The 17,669-nt window shown below is 52.6% G+C and overlaps 1 protein-coding gene across 1 annotated transcript in view; it reads right to left on the minus strand.

Moving 5' to 3' along the window:
- Positions 1–17,669, minus strand: part of LOC124596486 (filamin-B) — an 896,651-nt gene that overhangs the window by 610,285 nt on the left and 268,697 nt on the right. The window contains exon 6 of the mRNA XM_047135636.1: positions 2,005–2,192. Within this exon, the coding sequence (XP_046991592.1) occupies positions 2,005–2,192 (188 nt within the window). The remainder of the gene's footprint in view (positions 1–2,004; positions 2,193–17,669) is intronic.

Below are 17,669 nucleotides of genomic sequence, written 5' to 3' on the forward strand. Positions count from 1 at the left end.
GAACAGACACAGTGCACCACTGTTACAACTGCCATATTTGGGCCTTTCAAAGTACTAAAATGTGATGAGCACTGAAAAGCCACTGAAAGTGTTGCTGGAGCAGGTCAAACTGGCACATTTGCTACAATAGATATCCCCATATAGCATCAGGAATCCAATGCCTCGACGTCAGGGGCTTCCAGTCAAAATAGTATCGGAACTGAGCAAACCACCCTGGTATCAATCTCAGCTTGCTGCACAAACCCTCATGTAGCCACAGAGATGCTAGCAGTCTACCCACCGCTCTACCATGGGGAGGCTGTGTGGGAAGCATAGACTTTTAAAGTTTAAAAGTGCTTATATTTGTTCTTTGGGTTTTTTGATCTAGTTACTGATTTTTGCTTTGTTAGAAAGTTCTGTATTTGCTTGCAGTTGTTAAGTTGCATTTTTCAAACTGTGTAAATTACAAACCATTTAATTCAAATGCTGGTGAACCACTGAATTATTAACATGTGGATTATGGAGAAAATCTATATACTTAAATGAACTGGTGAGAAAAGGAATTTTGGCACAACTTGACTATATGAAGAGGAATTGTCAATCTGGTACTGGAAGGAAGTATGAGGGATAAAATAAAATATGGCCAAGACTGTAACTCTACGAGTTATCATAATAATGGTCCATTAATGGTAAGTCTAACCAAAAGTAACTGAGGGATAATGTACACCGAAGTGCCAAAAAAATTGGTACAGGCATGGGTATTCAAATTCAGAGGTATGTAAACAGGCAGAATGTGGTGCTGCAGTTGGCAACACCTATATAAGACAACAACTGTCTGGCACAGTTGTTAGATCAGTTACTGCTGGTACAATGACAGGTTATCAAGATTTATGGGAGGTTGAACGTGGTGTTATAGTCGCACAAGCCATGGGACACAGCATCTCCAAGGTAGTGATGAAGTGAGGATTTTTCCGTATGACCATTTCATGAGTGTACTGTGAATATCAGGAATCCGGTAAAACATCAAATCTCCAATGTTGTTGCAGATGGAAAAAGATCCTGCAAGAACAGGATCAATGATGACTTGAAGAGAATCGTTCAACATGACAGAACTGCAACCCTTCCACAAATTGTTGCAGATTTCAATGCTGGGCCACCAACAAGTGTCAGCATGCAAACCATTCAACGAAACATCATCGATACGGGCTTTTGCAGCCAAAGGCCTACTCATATACCCTTGATGACTACATGACACACAGCTTTATGCCTCATCTGGGCCCATCAACACCAACATTGGACTGTTGATGACTGGAAACATGTTACATGGTTCGACAAGCCTCATTTCACATTCTATCGAGTGGATTGATGTGCGCATGTCAGTAGGGGAACGTTAAGCTGGTGGAGGTTCTCTAATGGTGTGGGGCATCTGCAATTGGAGTGATACGGGACCCCTGATATGTCTAGATATGACTCTGACAGGTGACATGTATGTAAGCATCTTGTCTGATCACTTGCATTCATTGATGTCCATTGTGCATTCCAGTGGACTTGCACAATTCCAGCAGGACAATGTGACATCCCACACGCCTTGAATTGCTACGGAGTGGCTTTAGGAACACTGTTCTGAGTTTAAACGCTTCTGATGGCCACCACACTCCGCAGACATGGACATTACTGAGCATATGTGTAATGCCTTGCAATGTGCTGTTCAGAAGACAGGCCTACAGGATTCATGGTGTCATTTCCCTCCAGCACTACTTCAGACATTAGTGAGTCCATGACATGTCACATTGTAGCATTTCTGCTTACTTGCAGGGGCTACACGACATTAGGAAGGTGTACCAGTTCCTTTGGCTCTTCAGCATATAATGAAAATGTTAACTAAATAAGAACAGTTCACACAGAAGGAATGTGTTATTATTTACTAATAATGTTTCTACATGGAGAAATGTTGGAAAAAGTTTTGTGCACAGCAGGTGTTATGAAACATAGTCAAGAATCATTACAACATAATACATTACTTACTGCTTTGTTAACACGGGTAGTGTTATGATCACACAAAACTGAGACACGATCTCCTGGTTTTTGGCGTGGTTTAATCCATTGAAAATTTGCAGCATATGCCATTATTCCCAGATGCTCAACATTTCTGTCACACATATCCTTTGCTTTCAGAATTGGTTCCACACCAAGTTTCTCGCCACCTCTAATCCCTGCAACATTAGACAGCACATTAGCTAGCAGTTTGAATTTTCATATTTATGGATACATAGAATTTTATAAATATAAAGCAATCAGATGTCATGTGACAAAAATCATACATACAAAGAAATGGTTGGCTTGTCAGTGAAATAATAATCTTGTTGAATTTTGCAGCTCTTATTATTATTTTTACCTGTGTTTGTGAAACAAATCTACCGGGTGATCAAAAAGCCAGTATAAATTTGAAAACTGAATAAATCACGGAATAATGTAGATAGAGAGGTTCAAATTGACACACATGCTTGGAATGACATGGGGTTTTATTAGAACCAAAAAAACAAAAACATTCAAAAAATGTCCGACGGATGGTGTTTTATCTGATCAGAAGAGCAATAATTAGCATAACAAAGTAAGACAAAGCAAAGATGATGTTCTTTACAGGAAATGCTCAATATTTCCACCATCATTCCTCAACAATAGCTGTAGTCGAGGAATAATGTTCTGAACAGCACTGTAAAGCATGTCCGGAGTTATGGTGAGGCATTGGCATCGGATGTTGTCTTTCAGCATCCCTAGAAATGTCGGTCGATCACGATACATTTGCGACTTCAAGTAACCCCAAAGCCAATAATTGCACGGACTGGGGTCTGGGGACCTGGGAGGCCAAGCATGACAAAAGTGGCAGCTGAGCACACGATCACCAGCAAACGACACACGCAAGAGATCTTTCACGCGTCTATCAATACTTTTTTTTTTTTTTGTTCTAATAAAACCCCATGTCATTCCAAGCATGTATAATTTTTACCTCTCTATCTACATTATTCTGTGGTTTATTAAGTTTTCACATTTATACTGACTTTTTGATCACCCTGTATATTTTTAGAGCACCTCCTCATGAAGAATAAGAAACAAGCATGTATTTTGAGAACAAAGATGGCATGTAGGTACCAGTAACCTTAAACAGGCCAGAGTAATAAAAGAAAGATGATGTGGTGATTTGCAGAAGGCCTACACCATCACTTATTGTAACTGTAACTAACAGCAATTTTAAAATGGAATTCATAGATATGAAATTACAAGGAAGATGTTAATGGTCCATCAACAGTAAACTATATACACTCCTGGAAATTGAAATAAGAACACCGTGAATTCATTGTCCCAGGAAGGGGAAACTTTGTTGACACATTCCTGGGGTCAGATACATCACATGATCACACTGACAGAACCACAGGCACATAGACACAGGCAACAGAGCATGCACAATGTCGGCACTAGTACAGTGTATATCCACCTTTCGCAGCAATGCAGGCTGCTATTCTCCCATGGAGACGATCGTAGAGATGCTGGATGTAGTGCTGTGGAACGGCTTGCCATGCCATTTCCACCTGGCGCCTCAGTTGGACCAGCGTTCGTGCTGGACGTGCAGACCGCGTGAGACGACGCTTCATCCAGTCCCAACCATGCTCAATGGGGGACAGATCCGGAGATCTTGCTGGCCAGGGTAGTTGACTTACACCTTCTAGAGCACGTTGGGTGGCACGGGATACATGCGGACGTGCATTGTCCTGTTGGAACAGCAAGTTCCCTTGCCGGTCTAGGAATGGTAGAACGATGGGTTCGATGACGGTTTGGATGTACCGTGCACTATTCAGTGTCCCCTCGACGATCACCAGTGGTGTACGGCCAGTGTAGGAGATCGCTCCCCACACCATGATGCCGGGTGTTGGCCCTGTGTGCCTCGGTCGTATGCAGTCCTGATTGTGGCGCTCACCTGCACGGCGCCAAACACGCATACGACCATCATTGGCACCAAGGCAGAAGCGACTCTCATCGCTGAAGACGACACGTCTCCATTCGTCCCTCCATTCACGCCTGTCGCGACACCACTGGAGGCGGGCTGCACGATGTTGGGGCGTGAGCGGAAGACGGCCTAACGGTGTGCGGGACCGTAGCCCAGCTTCATGGAGACGGTTGCGAATGGTCCTCGCCGATATCCCAGGAGCAACAGTGTCCCTAATTTGCTGGGAAGTGGCGGTGCGGTCCCCTACGGCACTGCGTAGGATCCTACGGTCTTGGCGTGCATCCGTGCGTCGCTGCGGTCCGGTCCCAGGTCGACGGGCACGTGCACCTTCCGCCGGCCACTGGCGACAACATCGATGTACTGTGGAGACCTCACGCCCCACGTGTTGAGCAATTCGGCGGTACGTCCACCCGGCCTCCCGCATGCCCACTATACGCCCTCGCTCAAAGTCCGTCAACTGCACATACGGTTCACGTCCACGCTGTCGCGGCATGCTACCAGTGTTAAAGACTGCGATGGAGCTCCGTATGCCACGGCAAACTGGCTGACACTGACGGCGGCGGTGCACAAATGCTGCGCAGCTAGCGCCATTCGACGGCCAACACCGCGGTTCCTGGTGTGTCCGCTGTGCCGTGCGTGTGATCATTGCTTGTACAGCCCTCTCGCAGTGTCCGGAGCAAGTATGGTGGGTCTGACACACCGGTGTCAATGTGTTCTTTTTTCCATTTCCAGGAGTGTATTTTACACCCCACACTCTTTAGAGAAGAAGGAAATAAAACCAATCAAGAAACACTAAATTGACAGTACAATTTCCAGGTGCAGTTGTTACTACTTGCCAATGACTACTAGAGACAACCTGGATATGTCAGGCACTAGCCTCAATGAAATATAGTGGGATTTACACAAGATTCAGCAGCAGCATGCCAAGCGGGCATACAGCCACTCTTTTCTCATAACTCTGCTGTCTAGCTAGGTGACAGTGATATTTGTATGTGTGTACGTTTCAGTTATGTTGAAGTACTCTGTTCAAGTAATTTTCATTTTTTCTACATGCCTGTGCATTACTCAGTGCCTCTTCTATTACTTAAGTAGTGATCTGTCCTCATACATAGAATACAAAGTGTCTAGTTTGTAAAGCACCAATGACCTTGATGCAGTGGTAATACCAGTTGCTGTCAGATCACAGAAGTTAAGCACAGTTGGGCTCGGCTAGCACTCAGAAGGATGACTGTCTGGTCTGCCATACGCTGATGGTAAGCAAGGTGCACTCAGCCTTTGAGAGGCAAACTGAGGAGCTACTTGATTGAAAGTAGTGTCTCCACACACAAAAAATGACAATGGCCAGGAGAGCAGTGCATTGACCACATACTCCTCCGTATCCATATCCAATGAGGCATACGGACTGAGGAGGACACTGTGGTCGGTCAGTACCATCGGGCCTTCGAGGCCTGTTCAGATGGATTTTATGTTTTTTAGTTTACTTTAGTGTTTAAACCATGTACTGCTACAACTTATTTCTCAGTATAGTGTAGACAAAAACACTTTTTACATTACTTTCAATATTGTCCTATAGTGTGCACTGTCTAATGATGTAAGTTCACATTTGTCTAAGGACAAATTTGTCTAATGATGTAAGTCCATATTTGCACAGTATTTTCTGTATGGTGCATTTTTTGAATCACTTGTCATGTTTCAGAGGTCTGCTGTATTCTGAAGGAAGCATGAAGAATGACTGAATTCTGTTTCTCTTCAGAAGTCTGCCACATAAAGGAGCACATCACCCCAACATTGAGATGCAGAATGGCAGAAAAGCAACCTCAAAAGTGTTCATCCTGTACATCCTTTCCAAATTTACATTAGACATCTGTAAAACATAATCATTTTTCTGACCACTTTATGTAGGTGGCTCAGAACTTGGGGAAGGTTCTAAGTATTGTATACAGCCTTAATATAATATACTACCATCCTCAGATCATGAACTTTTCTGCTAATGGGAAGTGGCTGAGGCTTTACAGACTAAAGTGTCGGTGCTCTGGTTTGCTATGTATGCTGAACCAGAGGCACACATTGCAGTTGCACTGAATGTTGAGGAGAGGCTTTCCTTCACAGATCTGATGTAGAAGCGAATAACAATGATATTATGAAAAGGACAGATTGCTGCTCACTGTAAAGATGCCACAATGCGTTGCAGACAACGAAAACACTGTGACAGATTTAGTCTTCAGGCAGAGCCTTCTTTCAAAAGGAAAATGCATACATATTCACACAAGTAATTACACTTCACACACACACGACCACGATCTCCAGCTGATCCCACCCTGATTAAATGTTGTTGTGTCGAACAAAAGCACTAGTATACAGTGGGAGGGCAAGGAAAAATGATAACTGACAAGGGGAGAAGAGGCACTGCTGCCCAGTGAAGCGGGCAGGACAGAAGCAGCAGTCTACAGTGGGGCGGGGAAGGAAACCAGATACTGGAGAAGGGGAGAAGAGGCACTGCTGCCCAGTGGAGCCGGCAGGACAGAAGCAGCAGTCTACAGTGGGGCGGGGAAGGAAAACAGATACTCGAGAAGGGGTGAACAGGCATTGCTGCCCAGTGGAGAGGGCAGGACAGAAGCAGCAGTCTACAGTGGGGCAGGGAAGGAAAACAGATACTGGACAAAGGGAGAAGGGGCACTGCTGCCCAGTGGAGCGGGCATGACAGAAGCAGCAGTCTACAGTGGGAAGGGGAAGGAAAACAGATACTGGGGAAGGGGAGAAGGGGCACTGCTGCCCAGTGGAGCGGGTAGGACAGAAGCAGCAGTCTACAGTGGGGCAGGGAAGGAAAACAGATACTGGAGAAGGGGAGCGCAGGCACTGCTGCCAAGTGGAGCGGGCTGGACATAAGCAGCAGTCTACAGTGGGAAGGGGAAAAGAAAACAGATACTGGAGAAGGGGAGAAGAGGCACTGCTGCCCAGTATAGCGGGCAGGACAGAAGCAGCAGTCTACAGTGGGGCGGGGAAGGAAAACAGATACTGGAGAAGGGGAGCACAGGCACTGCTGCCAAGTGGAGTGGGCAGGACAGAAGCAGCAGTCTACAGTGCGGCGGGAAATAAAAACAGATACTGGAGAATGGGAGAAGAGGCACTGCTGCCCAGTGGAGCGGTCAGGACAGAAGCAGCAGACTACAGAGGGGCGGGGAAGGAAGAAAGATACTGCAGAAGGGGAGAACAGGCACTGCTGCCCAGTGCAGCAGGCAGGACAGAAGCAGCAGTCTACAATGGGGCGGGGAAGGAAAACAGATACTGGAGAAAGGGAGAAGAGGCACTGCTGCCCAGTGGAGCGGGCAGGACAGAAGCAGCAGTCTACAATGGGGTGGGGAAGGAAAACAGATACTGGAGAAGGGGAGAAGAGGCACTGCTGCCCAGTGGAGCGGGCAGGACAGAAGCAGCAGTCTACAGTGGGGCGGGGAAGGAAAACAGATACTGGGGAAGGGGAGAAGGGGAGAAGGGGAGAAGAGGCACTGCTGCCCAGTGGAGCGGACAGGACAGAAGCAGCAGGCTCCAGTTGGGCAGGGAAGGAAAACAGATACTGGAGAAGGGGAGCACAGGCACTGCTGCCAAGTGGAGTGGGCAGGACAGAAGCAGCAGTCTACAGTGGGGCAGGAAAAGAAAACAGATACCAGAAAAGGGGAGAAGAAGCACTGCTGCCCAGTGGAGCGGGCAGGACAGAAGCTGCCATCTACAGTGTGGCGGGGAAGGAAAACAGATACTGGAGAAGGGGAGAACAAGCACTGCTGCCCAGTGGAGCGGGCAGGACAGAACCAGCAGTCTACAGTGGGGCGGGGCAGGAAAACAGATACTGGAGAAGGGGATAAGAGGCACTGCTGCCCGATGGAGCGGGCAGGACAGAAGCAGCAGTCTACAGTGGGGCGGGGAAGGAAAACAGATACTGGAGAAGGGGAGAACAGGCAGTGCTGCCCAGTGGAGCGGGCAGGAGAGAAGCAGCAGTCTACAGTGGGGCGGGAAAGGAAAACAGATACTGGAGAATGGGAGAAGAGGCACTGCTGCCCAGTGGAGCGGGCAGGACAGAAGCAGCAGTCTACAGTGGGGTGGGGAAGGAAAACAGATACTGGGGAAGGGGAGAAGAGGCACTGCTGCCCAGTGGAGCGGACAGGACAGAAGCAGCAGTCTACAGTGGGGCAGGGAAGGAAAAAAGATACCGGAGAAGGGGAGCGCAGGCACTGCTGCCAAGTGGAGCGGGCAGGAAAGAAGCTGCAGTCTACAGTGGGGCGGGAAAAGAAAACAGTTACCGGAAAAGAAGAGAAGAGACACTGCTGCCCAGTGGAGCGGGCAGGACAGAAGCAGCCATCTACAGTGTGGCGGGGAAGGAAAACAGATAATGGAGAAGGGAAGAACAGGCACTGCTGCCCAGTGGAGCGGGATGGACAGAACCAGCAGTCTACAGTGGGGCGGGGAAGGAAAACAGATACTGGAGAAGGGGAGAAGAGGCACTGCTGCCCAGTGCAGTGGGCAGGACAGGAGCAGCAGTCTACAGTGGGGCGAGGAAGGAAAATAGATACTGGAGAAGGGGAGAACAGGCACTGCTGCCCAGTGGAGCGGGCAGGACAGAAGCAGCAGTCTACAGTGGGCCAGGGAAGGAAAACAGATACTGGAGAATGGGAGAAGAGGCACTGCTGCCCAGTGGAGCGGGCAGGACAGAAGCAGCAGTCTACAGTGGGGCAGGGAAGGAAAACAGATACTGGGGAAGGGGAGAAGAGGCACTGCTGCCCAGTGGAGCGGACAGGACAGAAGCAGCAGTCTACAGTGGGGCAGGGAAGGAAAACAGATACTGGAGAAAAGGAGCGCAGGCACTGCTGCCAAGTGGAACGGGCAGGACAGAAGTAGCAGTCTACAGTGGGGCGGGAAAAGAAAACAGATACCGGAAAAGGGGAGAAGTGGCACTGCTGCCCAGTGGAGCGGGCAGGACAAAAGCAGCAGTCTACAGTGGGGCGGGGAAGGAAAACAGATACTGGAGAATGAGAGAAGAGGCACTGCTGCCCAGTGGAGCGGGCAGGACTGAAGCAGCAGTGTACAGTGGGGCGGGGAAGGAAAACAGATACTGGGGAAGGGGAGAAGAGGCACTGCTGCCCAGTGGAGCGGACAGGACGGAAGCAGCAGTCTACAGTGGGGCAGGGAAGGAAAACAGATACTGGAGAAGGGGATAAGAGGCAATGCTGCCCGATGGAGTGGACAGGGCAAAAGCAGCAGTCTACAGTGGGGAGGGGAAGGAAAACGATTACTGGGGAAGGGGAGAACACGCACTGCTGCCCAGTGGAGCGGGCAGGACAGAAAATGCAGTCTACAGTGGGGCAGGGAAGTAAAACAGATACTGGAAGAGGGGATAAGAGGCAATGCTTCCCGATGGAGTGGGCAGGGCAAAACCAGGAGTCTACAGTGGGGAGGGGAAGGAAAACTGATACTGCAGAAGGGGAGAACAAGCACTACTGCCCAGTGGAGCAGGCAGGACAGAAGCAGCAGTCTACAGTAGGGCGGGGAAGGTAAACAGATACTGGAGAAGGGGAGAACAGGCAATGCTGCCCAGTGGAGCGGGCAGGACAAAAGCAGCAGTCTACAGTGGGGCGGGGAAGGAAAACAGACACTGGAGAATGGGAGAACAGGCACTGCTGCCCAGTGGAGCGGGCAGGACAGAAGCAGCAGTCTACAGTGGGGCGGGGAAGGAAAACAGATACTGGGGATGGGGAGAAGGGGAGAAGAGGCACTGCTGCCCAGCGGAGCGGGCAGGACAGAAGCAGCAGTCTACAGTAAGGCGGGGAAGGTAAACAGATACTGGAGAAGGGGAGAAGAAGAACTGCTGCCCAGTGGAGCGGACAGGACAGAAGCAGCAGTCTACAGTGGGGCAGGGAAGGAAAATAGATACTGGAGAAGGGGAGCGCAGGCACTGCTGCCAAGTGGAGTGGGCAAGACAGAAGCAGCAGTCTACAGTGAGGCGGGGAAGGAAAACAGATACTGGAGAAGGGGAGAAGAGGCACTGCTGCCCAGTGGAGCGGGCAGGAATGAAGCAGCCATCTACAGTGTGGCGGGGAAGGAAAACAGATACTGGAGAAGGGGAGCACAGGCACTGCTGCCCAGTGGAGCAGGCAGGGAAGAAGCAGCAGTCTACAGTGGAGCGGGGAAGGAAAACCGATACTCGAGAAGGGGAGAAGAGGCACTGCTGGCCAGTGGAGCAGGCACGACAGAAGCAGCAGTCTACAGTGGGGCGGGGAAGGAAAACAGATACTCGAGAAGGGGAGAAGAAGCACTGCTGCCCAGTGGAGCGGGCAGGACAGAAGCAGCAGTCTACAGTGGGGCAGGGAAGGAAAACAGATACTGGAGAAGGAGAGAAGAGGCACTGCTGCCTGATGGAGCGGGCAGGAGAGAAGCAGCAGTTTACAGTGGGGGAGGGGGGAGGGGAAGGCAAATAGACAATGGAGAAGGGGAGAAGAGGCACTGCTGCCCAGTGGAGCAGGCACGACAGAAGCAGCAGGCTACAGTGGAGCAGGGAAGGAAAACAGATACTCAAGAAGGTTAGAAGAGGCACTGCTGCCCAGTGGAGCGGGCCGGACAGAAGCAGCCATCTACAGTGTGGCGGGGAAGGAAAACTGATACTGGAGAAGGGGAGAAGAAGCACTGCTGCCCAGTGGAGCGGGCACGAAAGAAGCAGCAGTCTACAGTGAAGCGGGGACGGAAAACAGATACTCGAGATGGGAAGAAGAGCCACTGCTGGCAAGTGGAGCAGGCATGACAGAAGCAGCAGTCTACAGTAGGGCGGGGAAGGAAAACAGATACTGGAGAAAGGGAGAAGAGGCGCTGCTGCCCAGTGGAGCCGGCAGACAGAAGCAGCAGTCTACAGTGGGGCGGGGAAGGAAAACAGATACTCGAGAAGGGGAGAAGAGGCACTGCTACCCAGTGGAGCGGGTAGGACAGACGCAGCAGTCTACATTGGAGCAGGGAAAGATAACAGATACTGGAGAAGGGGAGAACAGGCACTGCTGCCCGATGGAGCGGGCAGGACAGAGGCAGCAGTCTACAGTGGGGGAGGGAGGGGGGGGGGGGAGGAAAATAGATACTGGAATAGGGGAGAAGAGGCACTGCTGCACAGTGGAGCGGGCAGGACAGACGCAGCAGTCTACAGTTGGGCTGGGAAGGAAAACAGATACTGGAGAAGGGGAGAAGAGGCACTGCTACCCAGTGGAGCGGGCAGGACAGACGCAGCCATCTACAGTGTGGCGGGGAAGGAAAACAGATACTGGTGAAGGGGAGAACAGGCACTGCTGCCCAGTGGAGTGGGCAGGAAAGAAGCAACAGTCTACAGTGGAGCGGGGAAGGAAAACAGATACTCGAGAAGGGGAGAAGAGGCACTGCTGGCCAGTGGAGCGGCCAGGACAGAAGCAGCAGTGTACAGTAGGGCGGGGAAGGAAAACATATACCGGAGAAGGGGAGAAGAGGCACTGCTGCCCAGTGGAGCGGGCACGAAAGAAGCAGCAGTCTACAGTGGAGCGGGGAAGGAAAACAGATACTGTGGAAGGGGAGAAGGGGAGAAGAAGCACTGCTGCCCAGTGGAGCGGGCAGGACAGAAGCAGCAGTCTACAGTGGGGCGGGGAAGGAAAACAGATACTGGAGAAGGGGAGAAGAGGCACTGCTGCCCAGTGGAGCGGGCAGGACAGAAGCAACCATTTAGACTGTGGCGGGGAAAAAAAACAGATACTGGAGAAGGGGAGAAGTGGCACTAATGCCCAGTGGAGCGGGCAGGACAGAAGCAGCCATCTACAGTGTGGCGGGGAAGGAAAACAGATACTGGAGAACGGGAGAACAGGCAATGCTGCCCAGTGGAGCGGGCAGGAAAGAAGCAGCAGTCTACAGTGGAGCGGGGAAGGAAAACAGATACTCGAGAAGGGGAGATGAGGCACTGCTGCCCGATGGAGCAGGCAGGACAGAAGCAGCAGTCGACAGTGGGGGAGGCGGGAGGGGAAGACAAATAGATACTGGAGAAGGGAAAGATGCACTGCTGCCCAGTGGAGCAGGCACGACAGAAGCAGCCACCTACAGTGTGGTGGGGAAGGTAAACAAATACTGGAGAAGAGGAGAACAGGCACTGCTGCCCAGTGAAGCGGGCACGAAAGAAGCAGCAGTCTACAGTGGAGCGGGGAAGGAAAACAGATACTAGGGAAGGGGAGATGGGGAGAAGAAGCACTGCTGCCCAGTGGAGCGGGCAGGACAAAAGCAGCAGTCTACAGTGGGGCGAGGAAGGAAAACAGATACTGGAGAAGGGGAGAAGAGGGACTGCTGCCCAGTGGAGTGGGCAGGACTAAACCAGCAGTCTACAGTGGGGCGGGGAAGGAAAACAGATACTGGAGAAGGGGAGAAGAGGCACTGCTGCCCAGTGGAGTGGGCAGAACAAAACCAGCAGTCTACAGTGGGGCGGGGAAGGAAAACAGATACTGGAGAAGGGGAGAAGAGGCACTGCTGCCCAGTGGAGCGGTTAGGACAGACGCAGCAGTCTACATTGGGGCAGGGAAAGAAAACAGATACTGGAGAAGGGGAGAACAGGCACTGCTGCCCAGTGGAGTGGGCAGGAAAGAAGCAGCAGTCTACAGTGGAGCGGGGAAGGAAAACAGATACTCGAGAAGGGGAGAAGAGGCACTGCTGGCCAGTGGAGCGGCCAGGACAGAAGCAGCAGTGTACAGTAGGGCGGGGAAGGAAAACATATACCGGAGAAGGGGAGAAGAGGCACTGCTGCCCAGTGGAGCGAGCAGGACAGAAGCAACCATTTAGACTGTGGCGGGGAAAAAAAACAGATACTGGAGAAGGGGAGAAGTGGCACTAATGCCCAGTGGAGCGGGCAGGACAGAAGCAGCCATCTACAGTGTGGCGGGGAAGGAAAACAGATACTGGAGAACGGGAGAAGAGGCAATGCTGCCCAGTGGAGCGGGCAGGAAAGAAGCAGCAGTCTACAGTGGAGCGGGGAAGGAAAACAGATACTCGAGAAGGGGAGATGAGGCACTGCTGCCCGATGGAGCAGGCAGGACAGAAGCAGCAGTCTACAGTGGGGGAGGCGGGAGGGGAAGACAAATAGATACTGGAGAAGGGGGAAGATGCACTGCTGCCCAGTGGAGCAGGCACGATAGAAGCAGCCACCTACAGTGTGGTGGGGAAGGTAAACAGATACTGGAGAAGAGGAGAACAGGCACTGCTGCCCAGTGAAGCGGGCACGAAAGAAGCAGCAGTCTACAGTGGGGCGGGGAAGGAAAACAGATACTAGGGAAGGGGAGAAGGGGAGAAGAAGCACTGCTGCCCAGTGGAGCGGGCAGGACAAAAGCAGCAGTCTACAGTGGGGCGGGGAAGGAAAACAGATACTGGAGAAGGGGAGAAGAGGCACTGCTGCCCAGTGGAGTGGGCAGGACAAAACCAGCAGTCTACAGTGGGGCGGGGAAGGAAAACAGATACTGGAGAAGGGGAGAAGGGGCACTGCTGCCCAGTGGAGCGGTTAGGACAGACGCAGCAGTCTACATTGGGGCAGGGAAAGAAAACAGATACTAGGGAAGGGGAGAAGGGGAGAAGAAGCACTGCTGCCCAGTGGAGCGGGCAGGACAGAAGCAGCCATTTAGACTGTGGCGGGGAAAAAAAACAGATACTGGAGAAGGGGAGAAGTGGCACTGCTGCCCAGTGGAGCGGGCAGGACAGAAGCAGCCATCTACAGTGTGGCAGGGAAGGAAAACAGATACTGGAGAAGGGAAGAACAGGCAATGCTGCCCAGTGGAGCGGGCAGGAAAGAAGCAGCAGTCTACAGTGGAGCGGGGAAGGAAAACAGATACTCGAGAAGGGGAGATGAGGCACTGCTGCCCGATGGAGCAAGCAGGACAGAAGCAGCAGTCTACAGTGGGGGAGGCGGGAGGGGAAGACAAACAGATACTGGAGAAGGGGAGAAGAGGCACTGCTGCCCAGTGGAGTGAGCAGGACAAAACCAGCAGTCTACAGTGGGGCAGGGAAGGAAAACAGATACTGGAGAAGGGGAGAAGAGGCACTGCTGCCCAGTGGAGCAGGCAGGACAAAAGCAGCAGTCTACAGTGGGGCGGGGAGGGAAAACAGATACTGGAGAATGAGAGAAGAGGCACTGCTGCCCAGTGGAGCGGGCGCGACTGAAGCAGCAGTCTACAGTGGGGCGGGGAAGGAAAACAGATACTGGAGAAGGGGAGCGCAGGCACTGCTGCCTAGTGGACCGGAGAGGACAGATGCAGCAGTCTACAGTGGGGCAGGGAAGGAAAACAGATACTGGACAAAAGGATAAGAGGTAATGCTGCCCGATGGAGTGGGCAGGGCAAAAGCAGCAGTCTACAGTGGCGAGGGGAAGGAAAACGGATACTGGAGAGTGGGAGAACAGGCACTGCTGCCCAGTGGAGCGGGCAGGACAGAAACTGCATTTTACAGTGGGGCGGGGAACTAAAACAGATACTGGAAGAGGGGATAAGAGGCAATGCTGCCCGATGGAGTGGGCAGGGCAAAAGCAGCAGTCTACAGTGGGGTGGGGAAAACAGATACTGGAGAATGGGAGAACAGGCACTGCTGCCCAGTGGAGCGGGCAGGACAGAAGCAGCAGTCTACAGTGGGGCGGGGAAGGAAAACAGATACTGGGGAAGGGTAGAAGGGGAGGAGAGCCACTGCTGCCCAGTGGAGCGGGCAAGACAGAAGCAGCAGTCTACAGTAGGGCGGGGAAGGTAAATAGATACTGGACAAGGCGACAAGAGGCCCTGCTGCCCAGTGGAGCGGCCAGGACAAAAGCAGCAGTCTACAGTGGGGCTGGGAAGGAAAACAGGTACTGGGGAAGGGGAGAAGGGGAGAACAAGCACTGGTGCCCAGTGGAGCGGGCAGGACAGAAGCAGCAGTCTACAGTGGGGCGGGAAAAGAAAACAGATTCCAAAAAGGGGAGAACAGGCACTGCTGCAAAGTGGAGCGGGCAGGACAGAACCAGCTGTCTACAGTGGGGCGGGAAAGGAAAACAGATACTGGAGACGGGGAGAAGACACACTGCTCCCCAGTGGAGCGGGCAGGACAGAGGCAGCAGTCTACAGTGGGGCGGGGAAGGAAAACAGATACTGGGGAAGGGGAGAAGAGGCACTGCTGCCCAGTGGAGCGGCCAGGACAAAAGCAGCAGTCTACAGTGGGGCGGGAAAAGAAAACAGATTCCAAAAAGGGGAGAACAGGCACTGCTGCAAAGTGAAGCGGGCAGGACAGAACCAGCTGTCTACAGTGGGACGGGAAAGGAAAACCGGTACTGGAGAAGGGGAGAAGAGGCACTGCTCCCCAGTGGAGCGGGCAGGACAGAGGCAGCCATCTACAGTGTGGCGGGGAAGGAAAACATATACTGGAGAAGGGGAGAACAGGCACTGCTGCCCATTGGAGCGGGCAGGACCGAACCAGCAATCTACAGTGGGGCGGGGAAGGAAAACAGATACTGGGGAAGGGGAGAAGAGGCACTGCTGCCCAGTGGAGCGGCCAGGACAAAAGCAGCAGTCTACAGTGGGGCGGGAAAAGAAAACAGATTCCAAAAAGGGGAGAACAGGCACTGCTGCAAAGTGAAGCGGGCAGGACAGAACCAGCTGTCTACAGTGGGGCGGGAAAGGAAAACCGGTACTGGAGAAGGGGAGAAGAGGCACTGCTGCCCAGTGGAGCGGGCAGGACAGAAGCAGCCAACTACAGTGTGGAGGGGAAGGAAAACAGATACCGGGGAAAGGGGAGAACAGGCACTGCTGCCCAGTGGAGCGGACAGGACAGAAGCAGCAGTCTACAGTGGGGCAGGAAAGGAAAACAGATAGTGGGGAAGGGGAGCGCAGGCACTGCTGCCAAGTGGAGCGGGCAGGACAGAAGCTGCAGTCTACAGTGGGGCGGGAAAAGAAAACAGATACCAGAAGAGGGGAGAAGAGGCACTGCTGCCCAGTGGAGCGGGCAGGACAGAAGCAGCCATCTACAGTGTGGCGGGGAAGGAAAACATATACTGGAGAAGGGGAGAACAGGCACTGCTGCCCATTGGAGCGGGCAGGACCGAACCAGCAATCTACAGTGGGGCGGGGAAGGAAAACAGATACTGGAGAAGGGGAGAAGAGGCACTGCAGCCCAGTGGAGCGGGCAGGAGAAAAGCAGCAGTCTACAGTCTGGCGGGGAAGGAAAACAGATACTAGGTAAGGGGAGAAGAGGCACTGCTGGCCAGTGGAGCGGGCAGGACAAAACCAGCAGTCTACAGTGGGGCGGGGAAGGAAAACAGATACTGGAGAATGGGAGAAGAGGCACTGCTGCCCAGTGGAGCGGGCAGGACAGAAGCAGCAGTCTACAGTGGGGCGGGGAAGGAAAACAGATACTGGGGAAGGGGAGAAGTGGCACTGCTGCCCAGTGGAGCGGACAGGACAGAAGCAGCAGTCGACAGTGGGGCAGGGAAGGGAAACAGATACTGGAGAAGGGGAGCGCAGGCACTGCTGCCTAGTGGAGCAGACAGGACAGAAGCAGCAGTCTACAGTGGGGCAGGGAAGGAAAACAGATACTGGACAAAGGGATAAGAGGCAATGCTGCCCGATGGAGTGGGCAGGGCAAAAGCAGCAGTCTACAGTGGGGCAGGGAAAACAGATACTGGAGAATGGGAGAACAGGCACTGCTGCCCAGTGGAGCGGGCAAACAGAAGCAGCAGTCTACAGTAGGGCGGGGAAGGAAAACGGATACTAGGGAAGGGGAGAAGGGGAGAGGAAGCACTGCTGCCCAGTGGCGCGGGCAGGACAAAAGCAGCAGTCAACAGTGGGGCGGGGAAGGAAAACAGATACTGGAGAAGGGGAGAAGAGGCACTGCTGCCCAGTGGAGCGGGCACGAAAGAAGCAGCAGTCTACAGTGGAGCGGGGAAGGAAAACAGATACTGGGGAACGGGAGAAGGGGAGAAGAAGCACTGCTGCCCAGTGGAGCGGGCAGGACAGAAGCAGCAGTCTACAGTGGGGCGGGGAAGGAAAACAGATATTGGAGAAGGGGAGAAGAGGCACTGCTGCCCAGTGGAGCGTTCAAGACAAAACCAGCAGTCTACAGTGTGGCGGGGAAGGAAAACAGATACTGGAGAATGAGAGAAGAGGCACTGCTGCCCAGTGGAGCAGACAGGACAGAAGCAGCCATCTACAGTGTGGCGGGGAAGGAAAACATATACTGGTGAAGGGGAGAACAGGCACTGCTGCCCAGTGGATCGGGCAGGAAAGAAGCAGAAGTCTACAGTGGAGTGGGGAAGGAAAACAGATACTCGAGAAGGGGAGATGAGGCACTGCTGGCCAGTGGAGTGGGCAGGACTGAAGCAACAGTCTACAGTAGGGCGGGGAAGGAAAACAGATACTGGAGAATGGGAGAAAAGGCACTGCTACCCAGTGGAGCGGGCAGGACAGAAGCAGCCATCTACAGTGTGGCGGGGAAGGAAAACAGATACTGGAGAAGGGGAGAGGAGGCACTGCTGCCCAGTGGAGCGGGCAGGACAGAAGCAGCCATCTACAGTGTGGCGGGGAAGGAAAACATATACTGGTGAAGGGGAGAACAGGCACTGCTGCCCAGTGGATCGGGCAGGAAAGAAGCAGAAGTCTACAGTGGGGTGGGGAAGGAAAACAGATACTCGAGAAGGGGAGATGAGGCACTG

This window comes from Schistocerca americana, chromosome 2, assembly GCF_021461395.2.
Source record: "Schistocerca americana isolate TAMUIC-IGC-003095 chromosome 2, iqSchAmer2.1, whole genome shotgun sequence".
Taxonomy (NCBI): domain Eukaryota; kingdom Metazoa; phylum Arthropoda; class Insecta; order Orthoptera; family Acrididae; genus Schistocerca; species Schistocerca americana.